The sequence below is a fragment of the Carassius auratus genome, chromosome 35, assembly GCF_003368295.1.
Source record: "Carassius auratus strain Wakin chromosome 35, ASM336829v1, whole genome shotgun sequence".
Taxonomy (NCBI): domain Eukaryota; kingdom Metazoa; phylum Chordata; class Actinopteri; order Cypriniformes; family Cyprinidae; genus Carassius; species Carassius auratus.
In genome coordinates, this window is record NC_039277.1 from 2549091 (window position 1) to 2574199 (window position 25109).

General features: G+C 33.3%; 1 protein-coding gene across 2 annotated transcripts in view; it reads left to right on the forward strand.

Annotated features, from left to right (window-relative positions):
• LOC113054027 (ephrin type-A receptor 5-like) overlaps positions 1-25109 on the forward strand; it is a 102634-nt gene that overhangs the window by 39745 nt on the left and 37780 nt on the right. For both annotated transcript variants that reach the window (XM_026219294.1, XM_026219295.1), the window contains exons 4-5: positions 13351-13506; positions 14543-14878. In XM_026219294.1, the coding sequence (XP_026075079.1) occupies positions 13351-13506; positions 14543-14878 (492 nt within the window). The remainder of the gene's footprint in view (positions 1-13350; positions 13507-14542; positions 14879-25109) is intronic.

The window sequence follows — 25109 nt, forward strand, 5'->3', positions numbered from 1 at the left end:
ATCTATCTATCTATCTTTAATGGAAAAGAACAGCATTGACTGCATAAACAAACTATTTTTTAATAGAAGCCGAGTGAAAATAGCACCGCCTGAGCCGTCCACACTCTCTGCTGCATGTGAAGACGCCCGGGCTGTGTTTAATTCAGCATTTCCTCCTGCACACCATGTGTGGTTCATCCCATTCTACAGTGACTACAAGCATTTCACAGGTCAGACGTGTCTAACATGTCCCCGGTTTGCTTCGTGTTCCTTTGGAGATGGCAGTCGTGTATGGGATTAAGTGTGGGTGATGTGATTGTGTGGGTGAACACTGATCTGAGCAGACTGAAGTGTGGTATGTAGGTTGTTCTTGAGCAAACTAGGTCTGCATTGACACTAAAGAAATGCGAGGTCTTCGGAGGTTATTTTGGAGTTGCAGTCAAATGCAAATCAAGCACAGGGTTTGCCTTATTCAAACACACTGAGAAGCTATTGCTGTTTACATATAAGTTACAATGGCATTTGTTCATCTTTATATTTTTTTTCAAAAACATCAGAAAATAATTGTATTGGTTATTATTATTAGTAGTAGTAGTCAGGGGCGTAGATTAGGCGGGGGACGCGGGGGACGTGTCCCCCCCACTTTTAATATCATGGAAATTCGTCCCCCGCACTTTTTCAGTCTAATGTGTTCGCATAGATGTTTTCAAGAGCTGGTGTGAATAAATATAGATTTAAACTTAAAGAGACAGGATAGTCTGCGCATGACCTGATATTTTATTCGGACCCAGAAGCGCTAAACACTCCTGCAGTGTGTGTTTCATTCATCCTTGAAGCCTGAGTGCGCTCTCGCGCAGAAAGTCATTTCAGGAAACTCCTAATATGGGCAACAGCGTCCAGCTATCGCTATATGAAAACTTTTGGAAAACATGAAGACATTAATATACGATTGCGACAATAGATGTTTTTTCATGTCATCTCCAGCAGGTGATAAATACAGTATATCAACAAAACAGTGATAACTCACATAGATTTATTACAGTACCTATAGAAACTATTCTGCCTTATTATGTGATAAATAAGTTTTTGTAGAATATTTAAAACATCATTATTATTCGTTATTGTCAAGCAGTTATAGATTTCTAAGCAAATTAAAATCTAGAAATCAGAGAATTAAAGTTGCCTATAGAATACACTACCAGTCAAGTCTCTTCTGTTCACCAAGCCTGCATTTATTTGATCCAAAGTACAGCAAAACAGTAAACAGGGGTGTTTTTACTAGACTATTTAAAATAACTGTTTTTTATTTGAATATATCTCAAGATGTGAGATTTTAAAGCTTGCTAAATAAAAGTATTCATTTATATAATTTATTTTCCAAAAAATATATATATATTTTTGAATGATATACCGTATAATGTTGCAAAGGATTTTTATTTCACATAAATGCTGATCTTTGGATCCTTCTTTTCATCAAATAATGCTGAATTTTTTTACTCATATTTTAAATATAGATAATCAGCAAATCAGCCTATTAAAATGATTTGATTTCTTAAGGATGTGACACTACTGGAGTAATGATGCTGAACATAGACCTTTGATCACAGAAATAAATTACATTTTAAAATATATTCAAATAGAAAATATATTTCAAATAGTAAAACTTTTGCTGTACTTTGGATCAAATAAATAAAAAAATTGAGCAGAAGAGGCTGCTTTAAAAACATAAAAATCTTACTGTTCAAAAACTGTTGACTGGCAGGCTATAGATTGCAGAAGTGTTCTATTATAATGTTTTATATTATATTGTAATGTGTGTGTGTGTGTGTGTGTGTGTGTGTGTGTGTGTGTGTGTGTGTATGTATATATATATATATATATATATATATATATATATATATATATATATATATATATATATATATATATATATATATATATATAAATTTCTGTCCCCCTCACTTCTGAAAAGATGGCTACGCCCCTGGTAGTAGTAGTAGTAGTAGTACCGTAGTAGTACAAGCAACCAGTTTTTTTTTTTTTTTTTTTCAATAGATTTATAATTAAAAAATATATATATTTAGCTTTAAACTAAATGTAACTATATGTAAAAAAAAAAAAAAATTATATACTATATATAATTATATACTATATATACTATATATAATTATATATAGTAAAAATAGTTGCATGTTGTTATTTGTACTTAGCTTTTTATTTAATATTTTCTGTTCTTGATCACATTTGATCTACAGCCTGTATTTATTTATTAATTTTTTTGGGTGGTGACCCACCAGTTGACAATGAAATGCTGCAATTATGCGTAATTATGTCCAATTTTTGTTTCTATTGTATCCCCTGTGAATACCTGCAGCACCTGCACACACTTCCTTTATTCCTTTTACCAGCAGCACACTACAGTTTCTGAATACTAATCACTGCTTTTTAACATGTGTTTGGGGGATGCAATCAAAATGAATGATGAAAACCTTTATGAAAAGCTAACAATTGGTTAAATCATCTAAATGTTGGTGAAACACTGATATTTAATCTTTTACAGGCTAATTATGTAGATCAACATACATGATCCTTATGCTGCGTTTCATTCAAGACAGATTTGGAATATCCCCAATTTGAAGCAGATTCCATATGAACAAATGGCAATGCATTTGTTTCACAGGCATAAAATTATCAGAGGAGATCATTCATCATGTTTTCAGCAGACTCTCTGCAAACATCTGCTGAACAGGTTTCGCTGTCGTGTAAATGTGGGAACTTTGACTTCTTAATACATGTTATTTGCTTAAGCTGCAGTGTAGTGTGATTTCAAACACGGTTTCTTTGAGATTTCACGTGTTCCCTTGTTGAAATTTCAGTGAAAGTGAAGTGAAGTGACATTCAGCCAAGTATGTGACCCATTCTCCAAATTTGTGCTCTGCATTTTACCCATCCAAAGTGCACACACACATCAGTGAACACACACACACACACTGTGAACACACACCCGGAGCAGTGGGCATCATTTATGCTGCGGTGCCCGGGGAGCAGTTTGGGGTTCAGTGCCTTGCTCAAGGGCACTTCAGTCGTGGTATTGCCAGACCGAGACTCGAACCCACAACCCTATGTTTAGGAGTCAAACTCTCTAACCAATAGGCCACAACTTCCACGAACATTTCATTGTTTTGTTTTGTTTTTATTGTAATTCATACATCATCTGAAAGCTGAGTAAATATGTTTTCCATTGATGTATGGACAATATTTAAATTTTTTCGAAAATCGGATGATATCGAATGATAATACATTTGATATATTCACGGTAGTAAATTTACAAAATATCTTCATGGAACATGAGCTTTGGTTAATTTTCGAAAGATTTTTGGCATACAAGAAAAATTGATAATTTTGACCCATACAATGTTTTTTTGGCTATTGCTTCAAATATATCTGTGCTACTTATGACAGGTCCAGAATCACATTTTATGATGAGTAATTTTGCGGGTTGTGATGGACTTCTTAGTGCAAATGGTGCAAATGAAGCTTTGGTGCACAGTTTGCACCAAAAAATGGAGACAATCTAATTGATTATTCCTAGTTTTGTTCAGTAAATAGTGGAGCATTGCATCCCTTCTAAGTGCTTTTCATATCTCACCAACAATGGCATTTCTGATGTGTTTCCAGGCTTGCCTATAGCGGGCATCAGCTAGAGATGACATGCTGTGGGTATTAGCAGACGTCCAACTAGATGTCATTGATATAATGGAATTTAGACAGCAGATTTGCTATTCTATAAATCAGCTTCAGTCCGGCCCGCAGTTCGAACACAGCATTGAAGAAAAATACACAATTTGGCCTCAACAATAGCCGAGCACAAAGACCAACACTAGACGCTGCCAATCACATGTTTGCGTATTGTCATTTGAATGTATTGGTTTATAGTTGCATGTACTCACAGGACGTTAAACACAGGAAAAGGATGTTTATTGGCGGCGCTCAATAGCCTTCTGGGGTACCATTGTTACCGTTTACTTTGCTGTCTGTTTCTGTTTTAAAATACATTCTTGGAAAAGCAAGTTTATGTTTTCTCACTGGTTTTTGTTTGACATAGCGATGTTATCCTGGCTATGTTGAATAATATATCATAGATTTCAGCGAGATATATTATCCTTCCAGAATCTTTCCAGAATGTTTGCTAAAGTTCTGAGAACATTCCTTGTGAACTTACAAGTTCGAGAATATGTTTGACTGGAAATAGCTAGGTTATAATATCCATGCATTCATCAATCAGTCTTCAGTGTTGCACTGTATTTTGCTATTAACAGAAGCCAAGTGAGAAAAAAAACAAACATATCTAGACATCTATTTTGTTGTGTACTTAAAAGTATGCATATAAAATCAAAATCAAAACTGCTTTAATAGTATCTGTAGATTAATATTATATTATACAGAAACATAATATTAAAGAAATAAAAGGGGAAATATATTAAAGAAAATTCACTCTCATGACTGTTATCTCTTATAACACTTAAGTATACTTTAAAAAAAGTTCACTTTGATGTGTTAAATTGACACATTTATTTTAAAGTATATTTTAAATTGTTGATTCATTATACTTTACACTTATATTGACCTATTGGCAAAATATTAAAGCTAACACTCTGAAATATGTAACTGAATATCATTTTAATTGAATTGTTTATTCAGTGTCACATTTAAATATAATACTGTATATTTTAAATGCACTAAATGATTGAAAATGTATAATTATAAATATATTTAAAAACAAGACATTCAAGTTTCAATAGAAATAACTTTAAAGTATATATGTTAATTTACAATTAATGTTTGTTAGTACATTCAGAAGTTACATTTTAACCGTATTTCAACAGACAATAGAAGTAATTATGAAATTATATTACCTACTGAAAAAAATTATTCTAAAATTAATTTATTGCACTTTAACTGCAGTTAACATACACATAATTGTCCAAAAAATTACAATCAATTCACACTTGAGTAAATTCATTATTATTTCCGTAATTAGTGCTTTTGTTCACATACTCTCCCTCTTATAATGAACATCATGGTTTCCATTATTGGACATATCTGCTATCAACGCTTGTTTGAAACACTTTTTCTCTGGTAAATACAAAGGCTTGTTAATCATCAATTCTTGTCTCAGAATGTTTAAAGGCACACATATTGGGATTCTTGCTACTCTTTAATTGCCAGGCCCACCTATTATTATTGTAATAACTACAACTAAAGCACTGAAACAAATGAATACAAAGGATAAATAAAAACTGTATATATATATATATATATATATATATATATATATATATATATATATATATATATATATATATATATAATATTTATTCTATACTAAAAATACAAATCATTAAATGCAGACACACACACACACACACACACACACATAATATTTATCATATCAATTATTGTTTTGTAATTTATTATCATTTATTATGTATTAATTCATTTATTATATAATTTTATTTATTAACTTCATGTAAACTTTATTTTTTTTTATTTTTTAGTACTTTTGTCATTCTACAATCTATTCCTCAAAACATATTCAACATAATATATCTTCTTATGTGTCATATTCAATGTTCCAATGCAATTACAATTCCATGTAAAAATAATTCATTGAAAATTAAGATGTTCACGTTATCTTAAAAAATAAATAAATAAATAAATACCAGAAACAGGCTGTCCCATTACAAATATTGATACAATATTGATTACTTTAATTTGATTAAGTAATGAGCACATATTGTAATTAGTTTGATTCAAATGTTTAAATGATTGACAGCTCTATTTTAGATATAAATTTTAACCAAGTTCTTGGCTTACGTTTCTGCTGTCATTGTCAGCTCAACATGTGAACAAACGACAACAATGAAGTCATGTTTCTGGTTTCACAGGCAAAGAAAAACTGATTGGCTGAGACATCTTTGGCTCTCTTGTGTTGGAGAGACACAGAGGTGATGATTGAGTTACCACCCAGCTGAAGTGCGATAAGTGTGTGTGTGTGTGTGTGTGTGTGTGTGTGTGTGTGTGTGTGAGCATTGAAAGAGGCGGGTGACAGTGATGAATCGAGCTTGTGACCAGTTCTTACAAAAGACTGAGCTATTGAGAGGTGTTAAACAGAGCAGCTGGCTATCAGGTGTGTGTGTGTGTGTGTGTGTGTAAAGGTACTTGTTGGCTAACAAGCTTAGACTAGAATCCTTTCTAAAAGATCAGGAGAGCTCCTCATAGAACATAACTGTGTTAACTTTCATAGAAACTATACGGGAATCAGAATTTAGGGTTTTGTTTCAATTAATATTTAAAAACTTAATTGAAAGACTGGTAACATTTGTCCCTTATATATATATATATATATATATATATATATATATAAATATATATATATATATATATATATATATATATATATATATATATATATATATATATATATATATATATATATACCATGCTCTAACTACCATGCAGTCAGCTCCATTTGAAACATGATTGATGATTTTCTTTTCATTTTTTAACAATATATATATATATATATATATATATATATATATATATATATATATATATATATATATATATATATATATATATATATATTTATACATGTTGAGATAATGAGATTTATCGATTAAAATGCCAAGCCTATGACAGCAATCAGAGAGGAATATCCATTAGAAAGTGATTGTTATCTAAGCCTAGCGATGCGTTTCTCTATCTAACGATAAAATGATGCAGCTCATATAATGTCTGTGTGTGACCCAGTTTCATTCTTTAATTCTGATGTTATATCATCGACTGCGTTATGTTTCTGTTATCCTGGGGTACATCTGGGAATGCTTTCATTTCTGCTTTGTTATTTCCTCGCCGCTGTTAATAGGCTTGTCAAAAATGCAAAAACAAATCGATAAAGTCATGGTGTGATAAAAATATGATTATATTCAGTTTACAAATCAATACAAAGACTTCCATATGCTTTCAGAGCTAGACATCTATGCTAATCACTAAGTAGAATGAAAACAGCCAAAGAAAGAAAGAAAGAGAGAAGATTTCAGTGTTGTTTCCTAGTCTAATGTTGCATGCATAGAGACTGAGTTTCTGTTGGTAAATCAGTCGAAGAAAAAGCCCAGTTTGCAAAGGGAAAAGGTCTTTGGAAATTAAATAAAAACTTAACATACGACTACAAAATCCTTCCTTTTGGAGCTGTGGGATTATATCTTCAAGCACTTTTGTAAACAGAATGCATTTTTTCCTTATTCTTCATGGAGGCATCTGCACGGTTCATGAAACAATTTCATGAAATATGCATTTTTAGATATTTTTAAGAATCTGTTTGTGCAGAGCTTGTCAGAAAAGATATATACTTGTCTTGTGACTTCATTATGCAGATAAACTGTTGAATAATCTTGTCACCTGAGCTGTTCATTTAATAAAGACGTGTGTCCGATCGAATGCACACTAACTCTGTGTGTAATGCAAACAAGCTCCATTAGTGCAGCCCAGCACCGATGCTTTATTTAATCAAAACTCCTCTGGTTTCCATTAACATGGGCTTTTAGATCATAATGCTGCGTGTCATTTTTCGGGATTGTGTTGTATGGAGTTGAGAGAAGAGTGGAAAAATGTATTTGGCCACGTGGTGATCTGTATCTGTCAGCTTGCCATCTCATCTCATCTCATCGACAGGCTGAATCTAATGCCCCCTATTCTGGTCTAAACTCATTATGATTACATTCAGTTATGTAATATAAATATTTTTTGGAAAATAAAGGGTTGGTAAAAAAAAAAAAAAAAAAATATATATATATATATATATATATATATATATATATATATATATATATATATATATATATATATGTTATTTTATTTTGAAAATTCTTACAAAAGGCTGCATTTGTTTAATTAAATATACAATCTGTAGAGAAATCTATGAAGAATAAGAAATCTGTGAAATTATGAATAACAAAAGTCTTTATTGTCACTTTTAACAAAATAATACGTGCTATTTTGTAATATTTGTTAAATTTGTATCATTTTATATGATTAGAAACAGATTTATAAAAAATATTCTAGATTTAAAAAAATATATATATTTATTTTTATATTTCTATTTATTTATTTTTTCATGTGTACAAATAAACTTGAGCCCAAGTTTATTTGTACAGTGCATTACACACTTTAAATAGGATATTAGTTTAGGTATTTCTAATAAACTAAATTTTATTATGAATGGCACTTTACTTTGTTTATATATATATATATATATATATATATTAGGGGTGTAACGATACGCGTATTCGTATTGAACCGTTCGGTACGACGCTTTCGGTTCGGTACGCGGTACGCATTATGTATACCGAACGGTTCGTTGGAGTAATTAATTATATTTGAAAAAAAAAAAAGAGAGAGAAAGAAATATAATGATATGCGTTCAACAAGGTAGCCCAATAACCCAAACAACGTAACAGGCAACGCCCCTGACACTCCCGAAGAAGAAAAAAACACCATCTTATATGTTTATGTTAGGCTACTCAGCAGGCGCTCGCTCACTCAGTACGCGCTGAAGGCTCGTTGCAAAATAGCCAATGCGTTTAACAGACTAGAAATGAGAAGATCCTCCAATAACCAACAGGTCTGGTGTTTGGGTGCACTTTGGATTCCCTTTAAGCTATAATGGTGATGGCAAGAGAGTGGTGGATAAAAAAACAACGGTATGTCGCATCTGCAACATGACAGGGTACACCAGCGGGAATACAAAAAAAAAACAAAAAAAAAAAAAACAGCGGGAATATCTGGGATATATGCGTCAGTACTATCTGGGAAAAGACGAAAAAAAAGGAGAAACATGCACGCAGCAAACTATCCCTGCAGCATTTAGACACTATAGCTTACAGGGAATCCAACCCAAACACCAGACCTGTTGGTTATTTTAGGATCTTATATTTCTGGTCTGTTAAATGCATTCGACATTTTGCAACGAGCCTTCAGCGCGTGCTGAGTGAGCGAGCGCCTTAGGGGCCGTTCACATATCGTGCCTAAAAACGCATGGAAAACGCTAAGCGCGTCTTTCTCCTCCTTTCCAAAGCGCTCGGGCAGAAGCGCTCATGAGGCGTCTGTCTTTGCTAAGCAACAATGACGTGCTCTCTCCATGAGACGCGGAAATTTCAGCGAAGGATAAATGGATTTGCAGCTCTAAAAATCGCTTGCAGTAGCTCTGCTACTGAATTTATTTCAAAATTGCAATCCATATACAACTATGATCAGCTGTTCCTTCATCTTGGCTGAGCTCTCAACGTTGTTACGGGAAAGGATGAAGCTGATTGGTTGGTTCTTGTCACATGACCCGCGGTGCGCTTGCGGCATTCTGAAAAGTTGAGATGTTTTTACATTTTGCTGTATCTAAAACGTATCGAACCGAACCGAACCGAACCGTGACATCAGTGTATCGTATCGAACCGAACCGTGAATTTTGTGAACCGTTACACCCCTAAATATGTATATATATATATATATATATATGTATATATATATATATATATATATATATATATATATATATATATATATATGTATATATGTATATATATATATATATATATATATATATATATATATATATATATATATATATATATGTATATATGTATATATATATATATATATATATATATATATATATATATATATATATATATATATATTCATGTCTATTTTTTATGAAAAATTTTAAAATTAACCTTTTTTTTTTTCTTACAATATCCAGTGACACTAGTGTCTTAGGGTTCAGTTCATTTCAAAATTAGTTTTATGTTATTATTTATTTGAACAGTGGGTTTCACAATACATATTGTTTTATATAAATGTCATATATTATACGAATGACACATAATCTCACTAAAACACATGCTGTTGGAAAACTGTTAACTCTTTCATGGCCATTTAGATAATAAAAAGACTTTGAGCTTTAGAAAGCGTCAGTATTTTCCAGCCGTATGTAGGTAAATTGTATAATTGCAAGGTCACTTAGAGTTGTGTGTTATTAAGAGTCGATCTCTGTTCTCTAAAAGAACATCAGGGCAAGTAAACAGGGGATTTTAAAGTTATAGTTACCTAAAAATGAAAATTATGTTATTAACTCAACCTCGGAACATATATGCATCTTTATTCTGTGAAACACAATCTTTCACCATATTAACCTGAAACAAGCAATCCATTTAGCTCATGCAAGGAAAGTCTCATCTAAACGCTGCCAATGTGGCAAAGATGATCTATTTACGGCCTCAGACAGACGGCTACAGCTGAGCAAATCTCGTCTGGAGGCCACAGCAGCGCAACTCTGAAAAAGATGGATATGTTGCTCATGCAGAAGAGAAAGACATACTTGCCATACATTAGTTCAGGTGATGTGGCAACAGATGAAGAGAGAATTGAGCACAGAGATAATTAGGCTACAGAATATCATATCAACCTAATGCACAATAACCTAACAATAACTTAACTGCAATACGCATTTCCTTTTTGATAATATTTTAAAACATTTACTTCATGTTTTTGTCCATTTTGGCAAAACACATTTGCCAGTCACTCTGAAAGATTAGAATTGCAATTCAGTCTAATATTTTACAGAGTATCAGTGTAAGGGGTCGTTTACACCAAACACGATAACTATAATGAAAACTATAACTATAAAGGTATAAAAATCTATCTAGTTATATGAGAACAGGGAAGACCACATCATAACTATAACAATAACAATGCAGCGGAACATAATGGTTCACTTACAAAATGTTTTTTATTTATTTTTTATTTTTTATTTTTTATTTTTTACTGCTGATGAACAATAAAAGCACTGACAATCAGAATCCACTTGACTTTAGACTTTTAAACACGTGTTATTTCTTGGGTTGGACACTACAGTAGCATAGTTATTGTTGTAGTTATCTTTAGATGCATCATTGTTTGCGTGTATGGGCCATAGAGCGGTTGGCATAATATTATAGTAATCTGACACATTTTCAAGTAAAATGGGTTAATTCAATAATAAGAAGAAGAAAGTAATGAATTTATCAATCCAATATTGATTAGATTGTAACAAGTAAGGCTACTTTCACATTAATCCAGATGCTTTAACTTACTACGTTTACTACTTGAACTTCTCTACATTTTTGGCATTTTGTCCTCCCTGAGATTTAATTTTTGCTCAGAGCAAAATGTTTTATGATGTGGATGAATCCGCAAATACCAAAAACCTAGATACCAAATACCAAAAGTACTAGAAACAATAGCATGTGTTTAGTCATGTGATGCATGTAGGAACCATATGCATATATATGCATATATGACTGCAGAAAAAATAAATAAATAAAATAAAATAAAATAAATAAATACATTCAAACCTTTTCCTATTTTATTCCACCCCCTTTTGGAAACAACCGAGGTATACTAAATGATTTTAAACATGATTTCTAGACTCATATGATTAAAAAATAAAAATAAATACCTCAAAAATAACAATATACACACACACACACACACACGCTCATATATATATATATATATATATATATATATATATATATATATATATATATATATATATATATATATATATATTTTAAGTCATGTTGACTTTTATGGCAAAGTAGCAAAACTACATCTCTTCTCCTGAACTTCAGGGAAAAGCACAAATACTACAGAAGTGCTGAATATGGTGCATTAATAATAGTTAAATGCTGAATGATATTATATATCATATTATTCTGCATGAGCTGCCTCTTTCAGCTTGTTCTGGCCGTGGCTCAGAGTTGGGTTGAATTCACAGCGCACCTCTGCTGTCTGTCTTTTAATGCACACCAGGGAGGCTTTTAATTAATGTCTTTGTGTGCACTTTGGACTGCCAAGGCCATTGATAATCTATCTCCCTCTTTCTCTCCTTGGCAATACATTATCTAAATGTGTTTTGCGCTGACAGGATGTCTGCTGTGCATAAGCACCTGTCCTGAATGGAGAAGCATTTAAGTAGTTACAAAAAAAACAGATCTAGTGAATCCATTTGTCCCGCTTGTGGGTGTAACATTGTGAATTGTGGTTTTCATTCGTTGTGGGCATGTTGTTGTGTAAGAGGTTGGATGAGTGTGATGTTTGAGTGAATGTGAAGATTTATACATGAAATTGTTTTTAAAGGAGTAGTTCACCTAAACAATACAACTCATGTTAGTGTTTATTTACCCTTGTGTCAATCAGAAACCAAATGAGGAAGTTTAGTGAAATGTTCAGGCTGCTCTTTCACAGACAATGAAAGCATATTGACGAAAGTCTGTTAAGCTCCTAAAATGACACCTGTATACTATTATAGTAACTTTGACTGAGGAACGGACTAAAAAATAAGCCAATTGCCCTTCACCATACAATAACTTTCAAATGTTATTTATCATAATTGATGCCAAACCTGTTACATACATTTTAATGTTCCATATGCAAATTAGATTTCAGAGATGCATCTCACCCATAGAGTAAGATTTTTAGCAATATTGAATTATTATTATTATTATTATTATTATTATTATTATTATTATTATTATTATTATTATTCATTTAATTTGCTTGACAGCCCTGTCCAAGCATGAAGAGCAGCATGAACATTTTGCTAACTGTCTTTATTCATGAATGTATATTACCATTTAATTGTTTTTATCAGTTTTAATTAAATGAATGCTTTATTCAGTAAAAAATGCATTACATTTATCAAAAGTTACAGTAAAGATATTCACAATTTTACAAAGATTAGTCGCATCCGAATTTGAAGACTGGAGTAATGATGCAGAATTTTTTTTTTTTTTTTTTTTTTTTTTTTTTCACAAAGTATTGTTTTTACTGTATTGTTGATCAAATAAATGCAGCCTTGGTGAGCAAAAGGGACTCTTGAATACTTCTGTACACATATATTTTCTTTCTACCTGTTTGCCTTGCACATCAACAAGAATGACATTTAAAATAAACAGATGCTAATTATTAGTAATTCAGAAACATAAAAAATGGAATGTTTCCCATCATTTATAAATCCAGTAAAATACTAATGTTGGCCTGATAGCCAAGGAAATGAATATAGACTCCACTTCATTAACCTATTCATTAAACCCTGTGTCTTCAAAGCATCATCTCTCTATTGAAATAAGCACCTGTTCTTTCTAATGAAGTTGCTGAATGTTTGACTTTAACGACTGAATTTTCTCATCAGCTCTTAACAAGCAGTACGCCAGCACTGATCGATGGCATCAGTAATGTAATCACCTCCCTTTGTGCTTTACATCTCTGCAGTGTGCAAGCCGGGCTTTTACCGATCAGCTCTTCAGACCAAAAGCTGCAGTAAATGTCCTCCCAGAAGTTTCACCAGAGCTGAGGCCTCCACCTCCTGTCAGTGTGAGCAGGGATACTACCGGACCCAATCAGACCCCGCCAACATGGCCTGCACAAGTAAGAGCTAAAGGCATAATTAACCCAGAAATGAAGATTTACTCTTAATATACTCACCTTCAGGCCGTCCAAGATGTAAGTGACTTTTTTCTTCAGTAGATTTTTGGCTGTGACCATGGTCCTTGGTGATTCATAAAAAGTCAATGGCTACCGTCGCTTTGAGAGTAAAAAAAAAAAAAAGAAAAAACCTTTACAGGCAAGACAAAATTAATAGCCGTGGCTGTTGATGATATATTGAGGTCTTAAGAAGCAAAATGAAACTGTGCAAGAAACTGAACATTATTTACAACATTAATGAGTGATGTCCAGTTCACAAACCATCACAAATCATTTGAACTGGTTCTTTTTGGTGAACTAGTTGAACCAGTTCATTAAAACAGTTCACTGCTGGAGCAGCACGGAAGTTACTCAATCAAAACTCACTTGCAGACGCCTGATCAGCAGCGTATCTGATCCTGGGATGAATGAACTCATTCAGTGCTCCAGTTCCTCCAGGCATCACTGAACTGAACTGACTCGATGAGCTGCGTCCATTATTGGGTGCTTCAATATATTATGTCATCGCGGGATTATGAAAACAAACCGGTGAATCGGTTATTTGAACCAGTTTAAGGAAACAAGCTGTCTGAAAGAACCAGTTCACAGAAAAGAATCAGAAATCCCTGATGGCCTAAGGCAGGCAGTGGTGTTGAAAATCATATTCAGACCAATCATTTTGATTTTTCTTAGACCTTATAAGATCATCAGGAGCCACTGGTATTAATTTATGTGTTGCCTGAGTTGTTTTTGTTTTCTTTTGCTTCTGAAAGTACTGGTACCCATTGACTTGCATCGGGTATGTATGAATCACCAGGGTCCACAGTTACTGCTAAAAATCTGTACTGTTCTACTGAAGATAAAAAGTCACCTACATCTTGGATGACCTGCAAATGTACATTTTTGTCTGTACTGCTGAACTATTGCTTTAAGTGTATTCTCATGCTGTATTTTTGCTACAATATTTAGAATTTCCTCTTCATAATGTATTGTCTTGCAGAGGCACCTTCGGCCCCACGTAATGCTATTTCCAATGTGAATGAGACCAGCGTCTTCTTGGAGTGGAGCGCCCCGGAGGAGACAGGCGGTCGGAAAGATGTTCGATACAACATTGTGTGCAGTAAGATCAGCACAGATTCGGGCCAGTACGAACCGTGTGGAAGTCATGTGCGATATCTGCCTCAACAGACGGGTCTGAAGAACACCTCCATCATGGTCATGGATCTCCTGGCTCACACCAACTACACCTTTGAGGTGGAGGCTGTGAACGGGGTGTCAGAACTAACTGCCCCTTCACGCCAGTACGTCTCGCTCAATGTCACCACCAACCAGGCCGGTGAGTAGATTCATCCCTCGGGAATATTTGCCCATTACATGCTAAAGATTTACATGACTGTCCATACTCTCTGCAAGAGCTTAAAATGGCATTTGCAATTTATTTAACTTATGTAATGAGAAACATTTAAGAGAGAAACTGAATATTTGGCTTGAAATAATTATTTTATATATATACAAACCCGATTCCAAAAAAGTTGGGACACTGTACAAATTGTGAATAAAAACAGAATGCAATGATGTGGAAGTTTCAAATTTCAGTATTTTATTCAGAATACAACATATGTTGATGACATCAAATATTTAAACTGAGGAAATGTATAATTTTAAGGGAAACGTACGTTTATTTTAGATTTCATGGCATCAACATGTCCCTCTTCTTTTTCTAACAGTCTGCAAACGACTGGGGACTGAGGAGACAAGTTGCTCAAGTTTAGGAATAGGAATGTTGTCCCATTCTTGTCTAATACAGGCTTCTAGTTGCTCAACTGTCTTAGGTCTTTGTCGCATCTTCTTCTTTATGATGCACCAAATGTTTTCTATGGGTGAAAGATCTGGACTGCAGGCTGGTCATTTCAGTACCCGGATCCTTCTTCTACGCAGCCATGATGTTGTAATTGATGCAGTATGTGATCTGGGATTGTCATGTTGGAAAATGCAAGGTCTTCCCTGAAAGAGACGACGTCTGGATGGGAGCATATGTTGTTCTAGAACTTGGAAATACCTTTCAGCATTGATGTTGTCTTTCCAGATGTGTAAGCTGCCCATGCCACACACACTCATGCAACCCCATACCATCAGAGATGCAAGCTTCTGAACTGAGCGCTGATAACAACTTGGGTTGTCCTTGTCCTCTTTAGCCCAGATGACATGGCGTCCCAGTTTTCCAAAAAGAACTTCAAATTTTGATTCGTCTGACCAGTTTTCCTCTTTGCAACAGTCCATTTTAAATGACCCGTGGTCCAGAGAAAACGGCTGCACTTCTGGATCATGTTTAGATATGGCTTCTTTTTTGACCTATAGATTTTTAGCAGGCAACAGCGAATGGTTCGGTGGATTTTGTTCATCGACAATGTTTTCTGGAAGTATTCCTGATTCCTGTTGTGATTTCCATCACAGTAGCATTCCTGTATGTGATGCATTGCTGTCACAGGCATCCAGTATGGTTTTCCGGCCTTGACGCTAACTCAGAGAGATTGTTCCAGATTCTCTGAATCTTTGGATGATATTATGCATTGTAGATAATGATAACTTCAAACTCTTTGCAGTTTTTCTCTGAGAATCTCCTTTCTGATATTGCTCCACTATTTTTCTTCGCAGCATTTGGGGGAATTGGTGATCCTCTGCCCATCTTGACTTCTGAGAGACACTGCCACTCTGAGAGGCTCTTTTTACACCCAATCATGTTGCCAATTGACCTAATAAGTTGCAAATTGGTTCTCCAGTGGTTCCTTATATGTACATTTAACTTTTCCGGCCTCTTATTGCTACCTGTGGCAACTTTTTTGGAATATGTAGCTCTCATGAAATCCAAAATGAGCCAATATTTGGCACAACATTTCACAATGTCTCACCTTCAACATTTGATATGTTATCTATATTCTATTGTGAATAAAATATAAGTTTGATATTTGTAAATTATATGTATATTATTTTACTCACAATTTGTACAGTGTCACAACTTGGAATCGGGTTTATATATATATATATATATATATATATATATATATATATATATATATATATATATATATAATAAGCTGGACATGAACGTTATATATTAATGAAATAAAAAGCCACACAGATTTATAGTATACTAATTTATTTATTGACATGTTGAGTAATACATTAATGCACATGTGAAATACTTGGTTATTCAGTACATTTAGGTTCAGCTTCATCTTTAAAAATTTGTATTTATGAATATATTTATATAAAAATATATGCTTGTCAGTACATTCAAAAGTATGTTAACCATATTTCAAAATACAATAGAATAAATTATGAAATTACGTTTAATAATGAAGTCTTACTTCTTAAACTCTTCATTTAATTAAGTGTCAGAAAAAAACTGTATTTAGTTTGAACTAAATTTCTAAATTATTTAACATTTAATGATTTCAGACATATTAAATTAATATTCTGTTATATTATAATATTTTGGGCTTTCTAATAATAATAATAATAATAATAATAATAATAATAATAATAATAATAATAATAATAATAATAATAATAATAATAGAAAAGGAAAATCACTTCAGGGATGGTGGAAGTCATCAGATTTTAGGAAAGCACAAGAAAACAAACATTTTAATTTGGAATAATGTGCATAATAATACTACAATTAAATAAGGACAATTCTTATAAAGTAAAATTATATTGTTTTGATTTTTTTTTTTTTTTTTTTTTTGCGCTCTCTGACCAGTCAATTTGTGGAATTTATGCCATTTCTCATGTTTGTTGTGTGACATCTTTATCACATATGTAAGTTCAGGGGTGTGTGGATAACAGGGGTAACCAGCCCTAAACCCTTTTCAATACAAAGGCACCTTTTCTGACTGCTATTGACTTTACATTAAGCTAATGATGACCCTAATGGACACTGAAGTGTAATCTGCTTTACCTGAAAGAGAGCCTGTAATAGCTTTGAATTGGCAGAGATGGCGGGGAGGGACTCCTCTGTCTGTGTGTGTGTGTGTGTGTGTGTGTGTGTGTGTGTGTCGAGTCTGTTGTGTGTATCATGAAGGTTTTAGTGTTGATAAGGCTTCTTTGAAATGAAAGGTTTTCCGTAAGGCGAGTGCAGGTTGCAGCAGAATATAAGCGCTCTGCCGCTGCGGTCAGGATAATCGGTTTGGTCTGTGTGTCGAGAAGCCGTCATGTTTTATATGATCTGGATGGCTGGAGGCTAAACGAGAGGTTTGGCTGGAGTTCTGAGACCAGATGTGCTCACAAAGGTGCTCGACTGTCTGAACGGGAATTGCTATTGAAATATTGAGGGGGAATACAGGCTTTTATGTGTTTTCTGACTGAAAATCACTTTCCTATTATCTTGCTTTTGTCTTCCCTCGTTTGAAGCACAGCTCTATTTGAGGATCTTTTGTAGGCCAGAATTCAAAGCAAACGCATTATGGGACATTCCAACAATGCAGTGCATTGCGTTTATGTCTTAATATATTGTATAAAATATTAAACTGACAACCTTTCATTGCCATGGTATCGTAATTAAATCGGTGTTGTTGTTGTTTAAAAAAAAAAAAAAAGTTAAATACCATAGATTCAAAATAACTAGTTTCTTATTAGCGTGCTTATTACTAGTATATTGTCTGTTTATTAGTACTTATAAAGCACATGCTACATCAACTAGTTTATTGAGGGAAAACTCTGAATAGTGAATATATGTTACGTATTTTTTTTTTTTCGGTAATCAAACTAGAACAGATAGTCAAGAAAATGTTTTTTTTTTTTTTTTTATTAGAAATGTGGCATTGGGATCTAACTGAAAAAAAAATGTTTAAGTTGACATAATAAAACTACTACTACTATTGCTAAACACATAAATACAAAGTAAATATAAATATAAACATAATAAAAATATCAAAAGCACATAACATTTCTAAGAAAAAAATTGTAATGTAAAATGTCTATGTAACTTTTACATGTATTAAAATGAAAACTAAAAATATAAAAAAAAAGCTTATTCAAAATATTAAGAAATATTAAGTAGCCTACATTAATTTAAAAATAAATGTTAAAATATTTATACATAGAATAGTATACAAACCATATAAAAATATCAATGAATTAAAATAAGATATGTTTATTATATTATATGCAGTTTATTAAGCAATACTCTAGCTTTCTATTATTTTTATTATTATTTAAATATTTCAAATCTAATTGTTAAAAGCAAAACAGTTGTCTTGGGAATTTAGTTTAATTTTTGGAGGGAAAACAAACATCAGTATTAGCAATGCGTTTGATGGATTTATTTTTTTTATTTTTATTTATTTATTTATTTTTTTGGTCCAGTAGTTGATTGTATCACACTCTGTAATGTTTGATATGATCACACAGTTTGGTATTATAATAACATTGTGATGACAATGCAATAATAATGGTAAAATAACCAATATGACTCAGAAATACCTTCTCAAACATTTGCAATGTGTTCTTTAAGTTACAAAAGAGAGACAAAAGGATCTTGATAACATAAAAGAAATACTCCTGGCTGTGTTGCATTGGTCTGTCAGATTCTTATAGTCATTATTGAATGCTTTGACGATCAAAGCAATGTTAAACACCATGAAAACTTCACACCGCTAGTGACCTATAAATCAATATTAGAAAAAGGGAAGAGTCGCTCCAGCTTACACACCCACAGTGCTGCAACACAATAACAGACGCAGGTGCCGTCAGCCTTAAACATTTATTTTCACTTTGCCCAATCCATTATCCTAAACTCTCAGGTCTTTCTTGCAAACATTTACGCACAGCCACTGCATTCTAATTTAGGGAGAAATATTTTACATCATATTTGTGCCTATTTCTGTGCCGATGCATCTCTTTCACAAAGCGCAGCAGATGCGTTTACAAGGCGTACAGAAACAGTCTTAAGGTGCTAATTTATTTCACTGGGCTCGTGAGGCTCCATATTTCCCCTCTGAAGAGGCGACTTCAACATCTGCTCAGCTCATTAAGTTACTCTCAAATCAACAGAGGAATTATGCTCTTTAAAACACTATTAATTATGACAAGCAAAATGATAATTTTTGCAGCACAAGGCGAGCTGCCACGCATAGTCAACAAAGCTTGTGTGCGGAACGCTAGCTCGCTAATGTGAATCTTTACAAAGATGTAGATGACATAAATTCTGTTTTTACTTCACAAGTGGAGGGATTTTTTAGAACTGGGAGCAGACTGTACGGGTCGATCAAATGCACGCTAATTTCTAGCATTTTCGAGCGGGATTTCAAAACAAACTGGATAGTTTGCAGGTGCGAGTGATTAGCGTGTAGCATTGGCGTGCCTCTCAAGTGCTTTCCATGATAAATGACGACAGACGCATGAGTGGAGGCATTTGTGGAGCTCTTTTTGACGAATTATTTTGTGAGCCTAGACTATTTTCTCATTGACAGCTGAGTGCATGACGCATCGGTCTGAAAAGAGTTGTGACACTAAGTATTCTCAAAGCCTCTCAGCAAAGCTCTTCTGCCATGCGGCTGGGAGCACTTGTGATTTACTAAACTCAGCACTTCCGTCAATGGATCGTTTGAGTCTTTGTAGATGGTGACCTGATCAATTTTAGGGATTTACTAGTGAAACTAAAAGTAGAAGCACGACTAACTTTCAACTGGTTGACAGACTTTTTTTAAATGGTGTATCTTTCCATTAACACATGTTCACTTTCACAACTAGTAGTGTCACATTATATTGCGCAATACGCATACAGCTAAGTGGGCTAATATCAAAACATGCTTGCTTAACGTACAGTTTCTCACATACAATGTCACAAAGTGCCTTTAACTACGTTTCTGCAAAACTTAAATTAAAAGAAAAAAAACAAACCTCCCTTACCGTACAAATTTCTGCAGTTTCCAGTTGAAATGAACACTAGAGGCAGGAAAATTTAGATACATTTTCCTTCTCACACGAATGAATGATTAATAGGGCTAGAGTTTCAGTTTTCAGTTTCAATTCATTGCACAATCTTATAACTTAAAAAAAAATGTCTTTGCATGAAAACTGATACTTTAAATGTTAGTCAAAAATACAGCTTCATATGTATGGGTTTGCTTGGTAACTCTCGCGATATATCTTTGCACTTGTGAGGTGAAGAGTTCAAATATGAATCCTGTGAAACTATAGTTTAACTAAATAGCTTAAACCTAAATAGAAGGAAGTTAAAATAGTATGGTTGCATAAGCAAATGTATATTTAAATAACATTAAACGTTAAAATTATTGGGTAGGTTTAGTGTTTGGTTTGGTGTAGAGTTTATTTTCAAACACGATAGAGCATTCAACCTTTAGCAACACTGAGCAACTGCAATATGTTCCTGAAGCAAAATAATAAAAGTGGTGCAATAAATGTCTGTACCAACATAATAAAAAGTGAGAAAAGGACTTTTCATTTTGAAACTTTCGCAAATCGTTCCATAAAGTACATAGTATCAATGTTGTGTCACCCCCAGCATGTATTTCCAATGAGCCTGGGTTTGTAGTGTTATTTTGATAATCGATTAATCTAACAATTATTAGAATGGTAAATCGACTAATCATTGATTATTTCACTGATTAATCAATAGACATTTATTGATTATTCAGCTTTTGCAATTAGCTAAAATATTTATTTATACATATTCTAAGAAACAAATTACGGTAATCACTTCAGCTTTTGAAATTAATGTTTTGAAAGTTATGTAATTACAATTAATTAATTTGTGGCACACAAAATGAGATGACCGAAAACCCCTCTTATTCACCATTTAATTAGCTATATGAAAAATAACTGAATGACAAATCATTCTGCCTAGCATCCCCTATTTTAAGTCATGTTATGGATAAGAAATAATATTAAGGTAAATGATAAGACGTTTTATTATTATTATTATTTTATTCACAACATAATCTCTCTTAAAACACCTTGTTAAAGCTGAAGATCTTTGCGTTCGGGCTTAATTTCTATCATCTTACACGGGCTTGCTCCGGGTTTGGTGCTCGCGCTCCGGTCTGCGCGGTAAACGAGCGGTCATGTGATGTGTTACGATTAGCGCAAGAAAGATGCGAAAATGCATGCTGAGTAGGTGTAACGGAGGCTTGCCTCTGGTGATTACGTTTTGGTTGCACCAGCAACTAAAGCAAAGTCTGAGGTGTGGAAAAGTTTTGACCATGTTTATAATGAGAATAATGCGTGAACAATGACGCACCATCAGTGAGCGCAGGAACACACAGAAGACATCTACAGTGGATTCAGTCATTTTCCTCCACAAAAACATGTAGACCTAGCCTAATCTCTGTGAGTGAAGGTTTTTCAAATGATAACTAAATATTCATTGAGTCTTAAATGCATAATGTTGACAGAGTATTTACGCTAATGTTGGCATTATTCTTTTATTAAATATCATCTAGTGCAAAGCAAATCCGGCGGAGTCTTTATCTTAATTTCGTTATTGCAACTTGCAATCTTAATTTAAAATGTATCATAATTTTTATTTTTTTATGAATAAATTATGTTAAAACATGAATAAATGACTCAATGTTGACAAAAGGCAAAAGAGCTGTGTGCATGCGCACATTTGAATAATGTCGGGCTGTAAACAGGTTCGGGCTTTAAAAAAGCTGTCAATCAAAATATACTTGTCGGGCTCAGGCTTAACTAACCCTTTAAGCCAATATATTGCACAAAGTAATAAGTTACAGTATATAAATAAACGTGAGGTGACTGGACTTTACTGGAGTACCGAACGGCAGCGCTTGTGTAACATCCACATTGCTGTAATCAGATGCTTTCTTAACTGCTGCTTTCACACTGTAGTCAGTTTTGTTGTGTTTATTTTGTTATTAAGAGGAAAGCATTTCATCCAAACATCACTCTAACATTTGCTCTGAACTGAAGCACTGTTTTCTTCTCTTTAGCTGCATCCAGGAGGGCTGCATTACAGTCTTGCGCTACAGCGCCACACTGGTCAAACCGCATTATTGCAGGTTCTCATTAGGTCTTATGAGATCAAACAACTACTTGACAATCAAAAAAAATTGTCAATTGTTTTGTTTTTTTTGACGTTGTCGATAATGTCGACTAATCATTTCAGCCCTTTTGTTTTTTTTCACTACCGTATTTTCCACACTACTGTAATATATATATTTTTTTTTGAGAAGGCCTTATAATCCAGAGCGCCTTATGTATGGATCAAGGCGCTCTGTCATAATGTTGACATTCTCTTTAGCACAGCTCCATCTAGTGGATGCATAACGCAAATCCAATCAAACGTTTGACTGCAGTATCTTCTATTCTATGCGCCCTATAATCCGGTGTGCCCTATATATGAAAACAGTTCTAAAATAGGCCATTCACTGAAGGTGCACCTTATAATACGGTGCGCCTTATAGTCCGGAAAACACGGTACTTAAAATGTTTAAAAGTAAAAAATAAAAATAAAAATAAAAAATATAATATATTTATATATATATATATATATAATAATATATATATATATATATATATATATATATATATATATATATATATATATATATATATATATATAATTTTGTAGTCGTAAATGAAACATCGATTATTGGAGTACAATTTAAGTTTTCAAGTTTCAAATCTATTTTGGTTTCAAGCTGTTTTTTTTTTTGTTTTGTTTTTTATGGAAAACAAACGTCCTAGAATCTGCACTCTTGTTTCTAGTCAGATGTTATAAGGGCAGATTTGTTTGGCAAAGAGTTAAGGTTGTGTTTTGTAGATAATAGTTCTCAGGTCAGGTCTGTGGCTGGCACAGGAATCTGTTGGCATGAGTTATGTCTCAGGCCTAGATTTGGCTGATGGGCCGCTCTGCTCTGCCAGGGGTTTTTCACTTGTTTCTCGGCAGGGCTCCCCAAACAACACTTGTTAAGAAACACACAGCCTGTTAAGATCCTGGCGTTGGCAGTCATTCAGGGCCAGAGCGGAGGAGATGACCTTTCTTACCATGGCCCGGCATGCTTACTTCAATTAAATGACATGCAAATATTTGCTTAGAAGGTTTCACCAACACATAAACCAGTGCTGCCTGGAGTCAGTGTTGTATAGCCAGGAAGTGATCCAGATTTTTGATGCTGCTCACGCTAAGCTGGATTTGTGTTGGCAGCTGCAATTAACCAAGCTAAATCGGCTCGGGTTGTGAAAAAAATACAAAAATAGCTTGCTACATGAGTGCTGTTTTGTCGGCTGGCACAGATATCAAGCCCTTTCGAGTTTGAAGATTCTCACACTAGATGAAGGCAACACTTCCCATTTGGAGGCATTAATCAGAGTGCTATCATCACACTTCCTCTGACACGCTTCCTAGAGAATGCTGCCGTTCCATCTGTTAATGAACTGAGAGGTGGCACTTTGGCGGGACCTTTGCACTATGAGTCTGTCGAGGACTTTATTACCTTTGCATATAGCTAACTGTGTTTTGTAACTCACTGTTTTACCACTGTAAACTGTTGTGAATTATTGACAACTTTCTTTTTTTTTTTTTTTTTCGGAAACTCAAGCTGTAACAAACAGTATCCAGATTTATCACACTTATTAGATGGTCCACAATGTACTCTGTGAAGCGTGGTAGATTAAATCTCTCACTAAGCTAAAAATAGTGTGACATTTTACACAGTGGAAGGTCGTTTAGGTCTGCACTAAATCTGCACACATTTTTATATTTTCTGTGTTGTTTTTTAGGGGAATATCTGTGGAATTAGATGGATTGTCATATATGGTGAAAAGGGCTTTACACTTACATGTTACTGAAAGTATGATCAAATCAAGCCAAAATACTCTACGTTACAAACCTGCATTAGATCTAATGGGACATTTCATGTCATTCCACAGTAAAATACAGTTTTGTGCTATTGTGTGTGACGACTTGGAAAAGCTACTTATGATTAACTTTTATTTATCATGTTACTTTCTCTTTACCACCTGTGTTTTTAAGGTGGATTTCAGTTTATTTTAAGAAAGATTTAACACTTTACAATAGTCTTCCTTGGTTAACGATATTAGTGAACTAAGTGAAACATGAACTAACAGTGTACAATTATTCTAAAGCATTAATTAATCACAGTTAATGTTAATTCCAACATGTACTAATATATTTTGAATATATAATGATTAATGATTAACTGTAGTTTGACTACATTAAGCTATCTACAAACTACATTTATTTATTTTATATTTGTATGTAACGTTCTGCAATCCACAGAACTTTTTTTTTTTTTTTTTTTTTTTTTGCTTTAAACTTTTTTTGTTTGTTTATTTGTTCGTTTACAGTGTATGACCAGTGTATGAGTTCATGCAAAAATGAAAATTCTGTCATCATTAATGCACTAATATATATATATATATATATATATATATATATATATATATATATATATATATATATATATATATATATATATATATATATATATATATATAATTATATATATATATATATATATATATATATATATATATATATATACACACACATTTGTCATGAT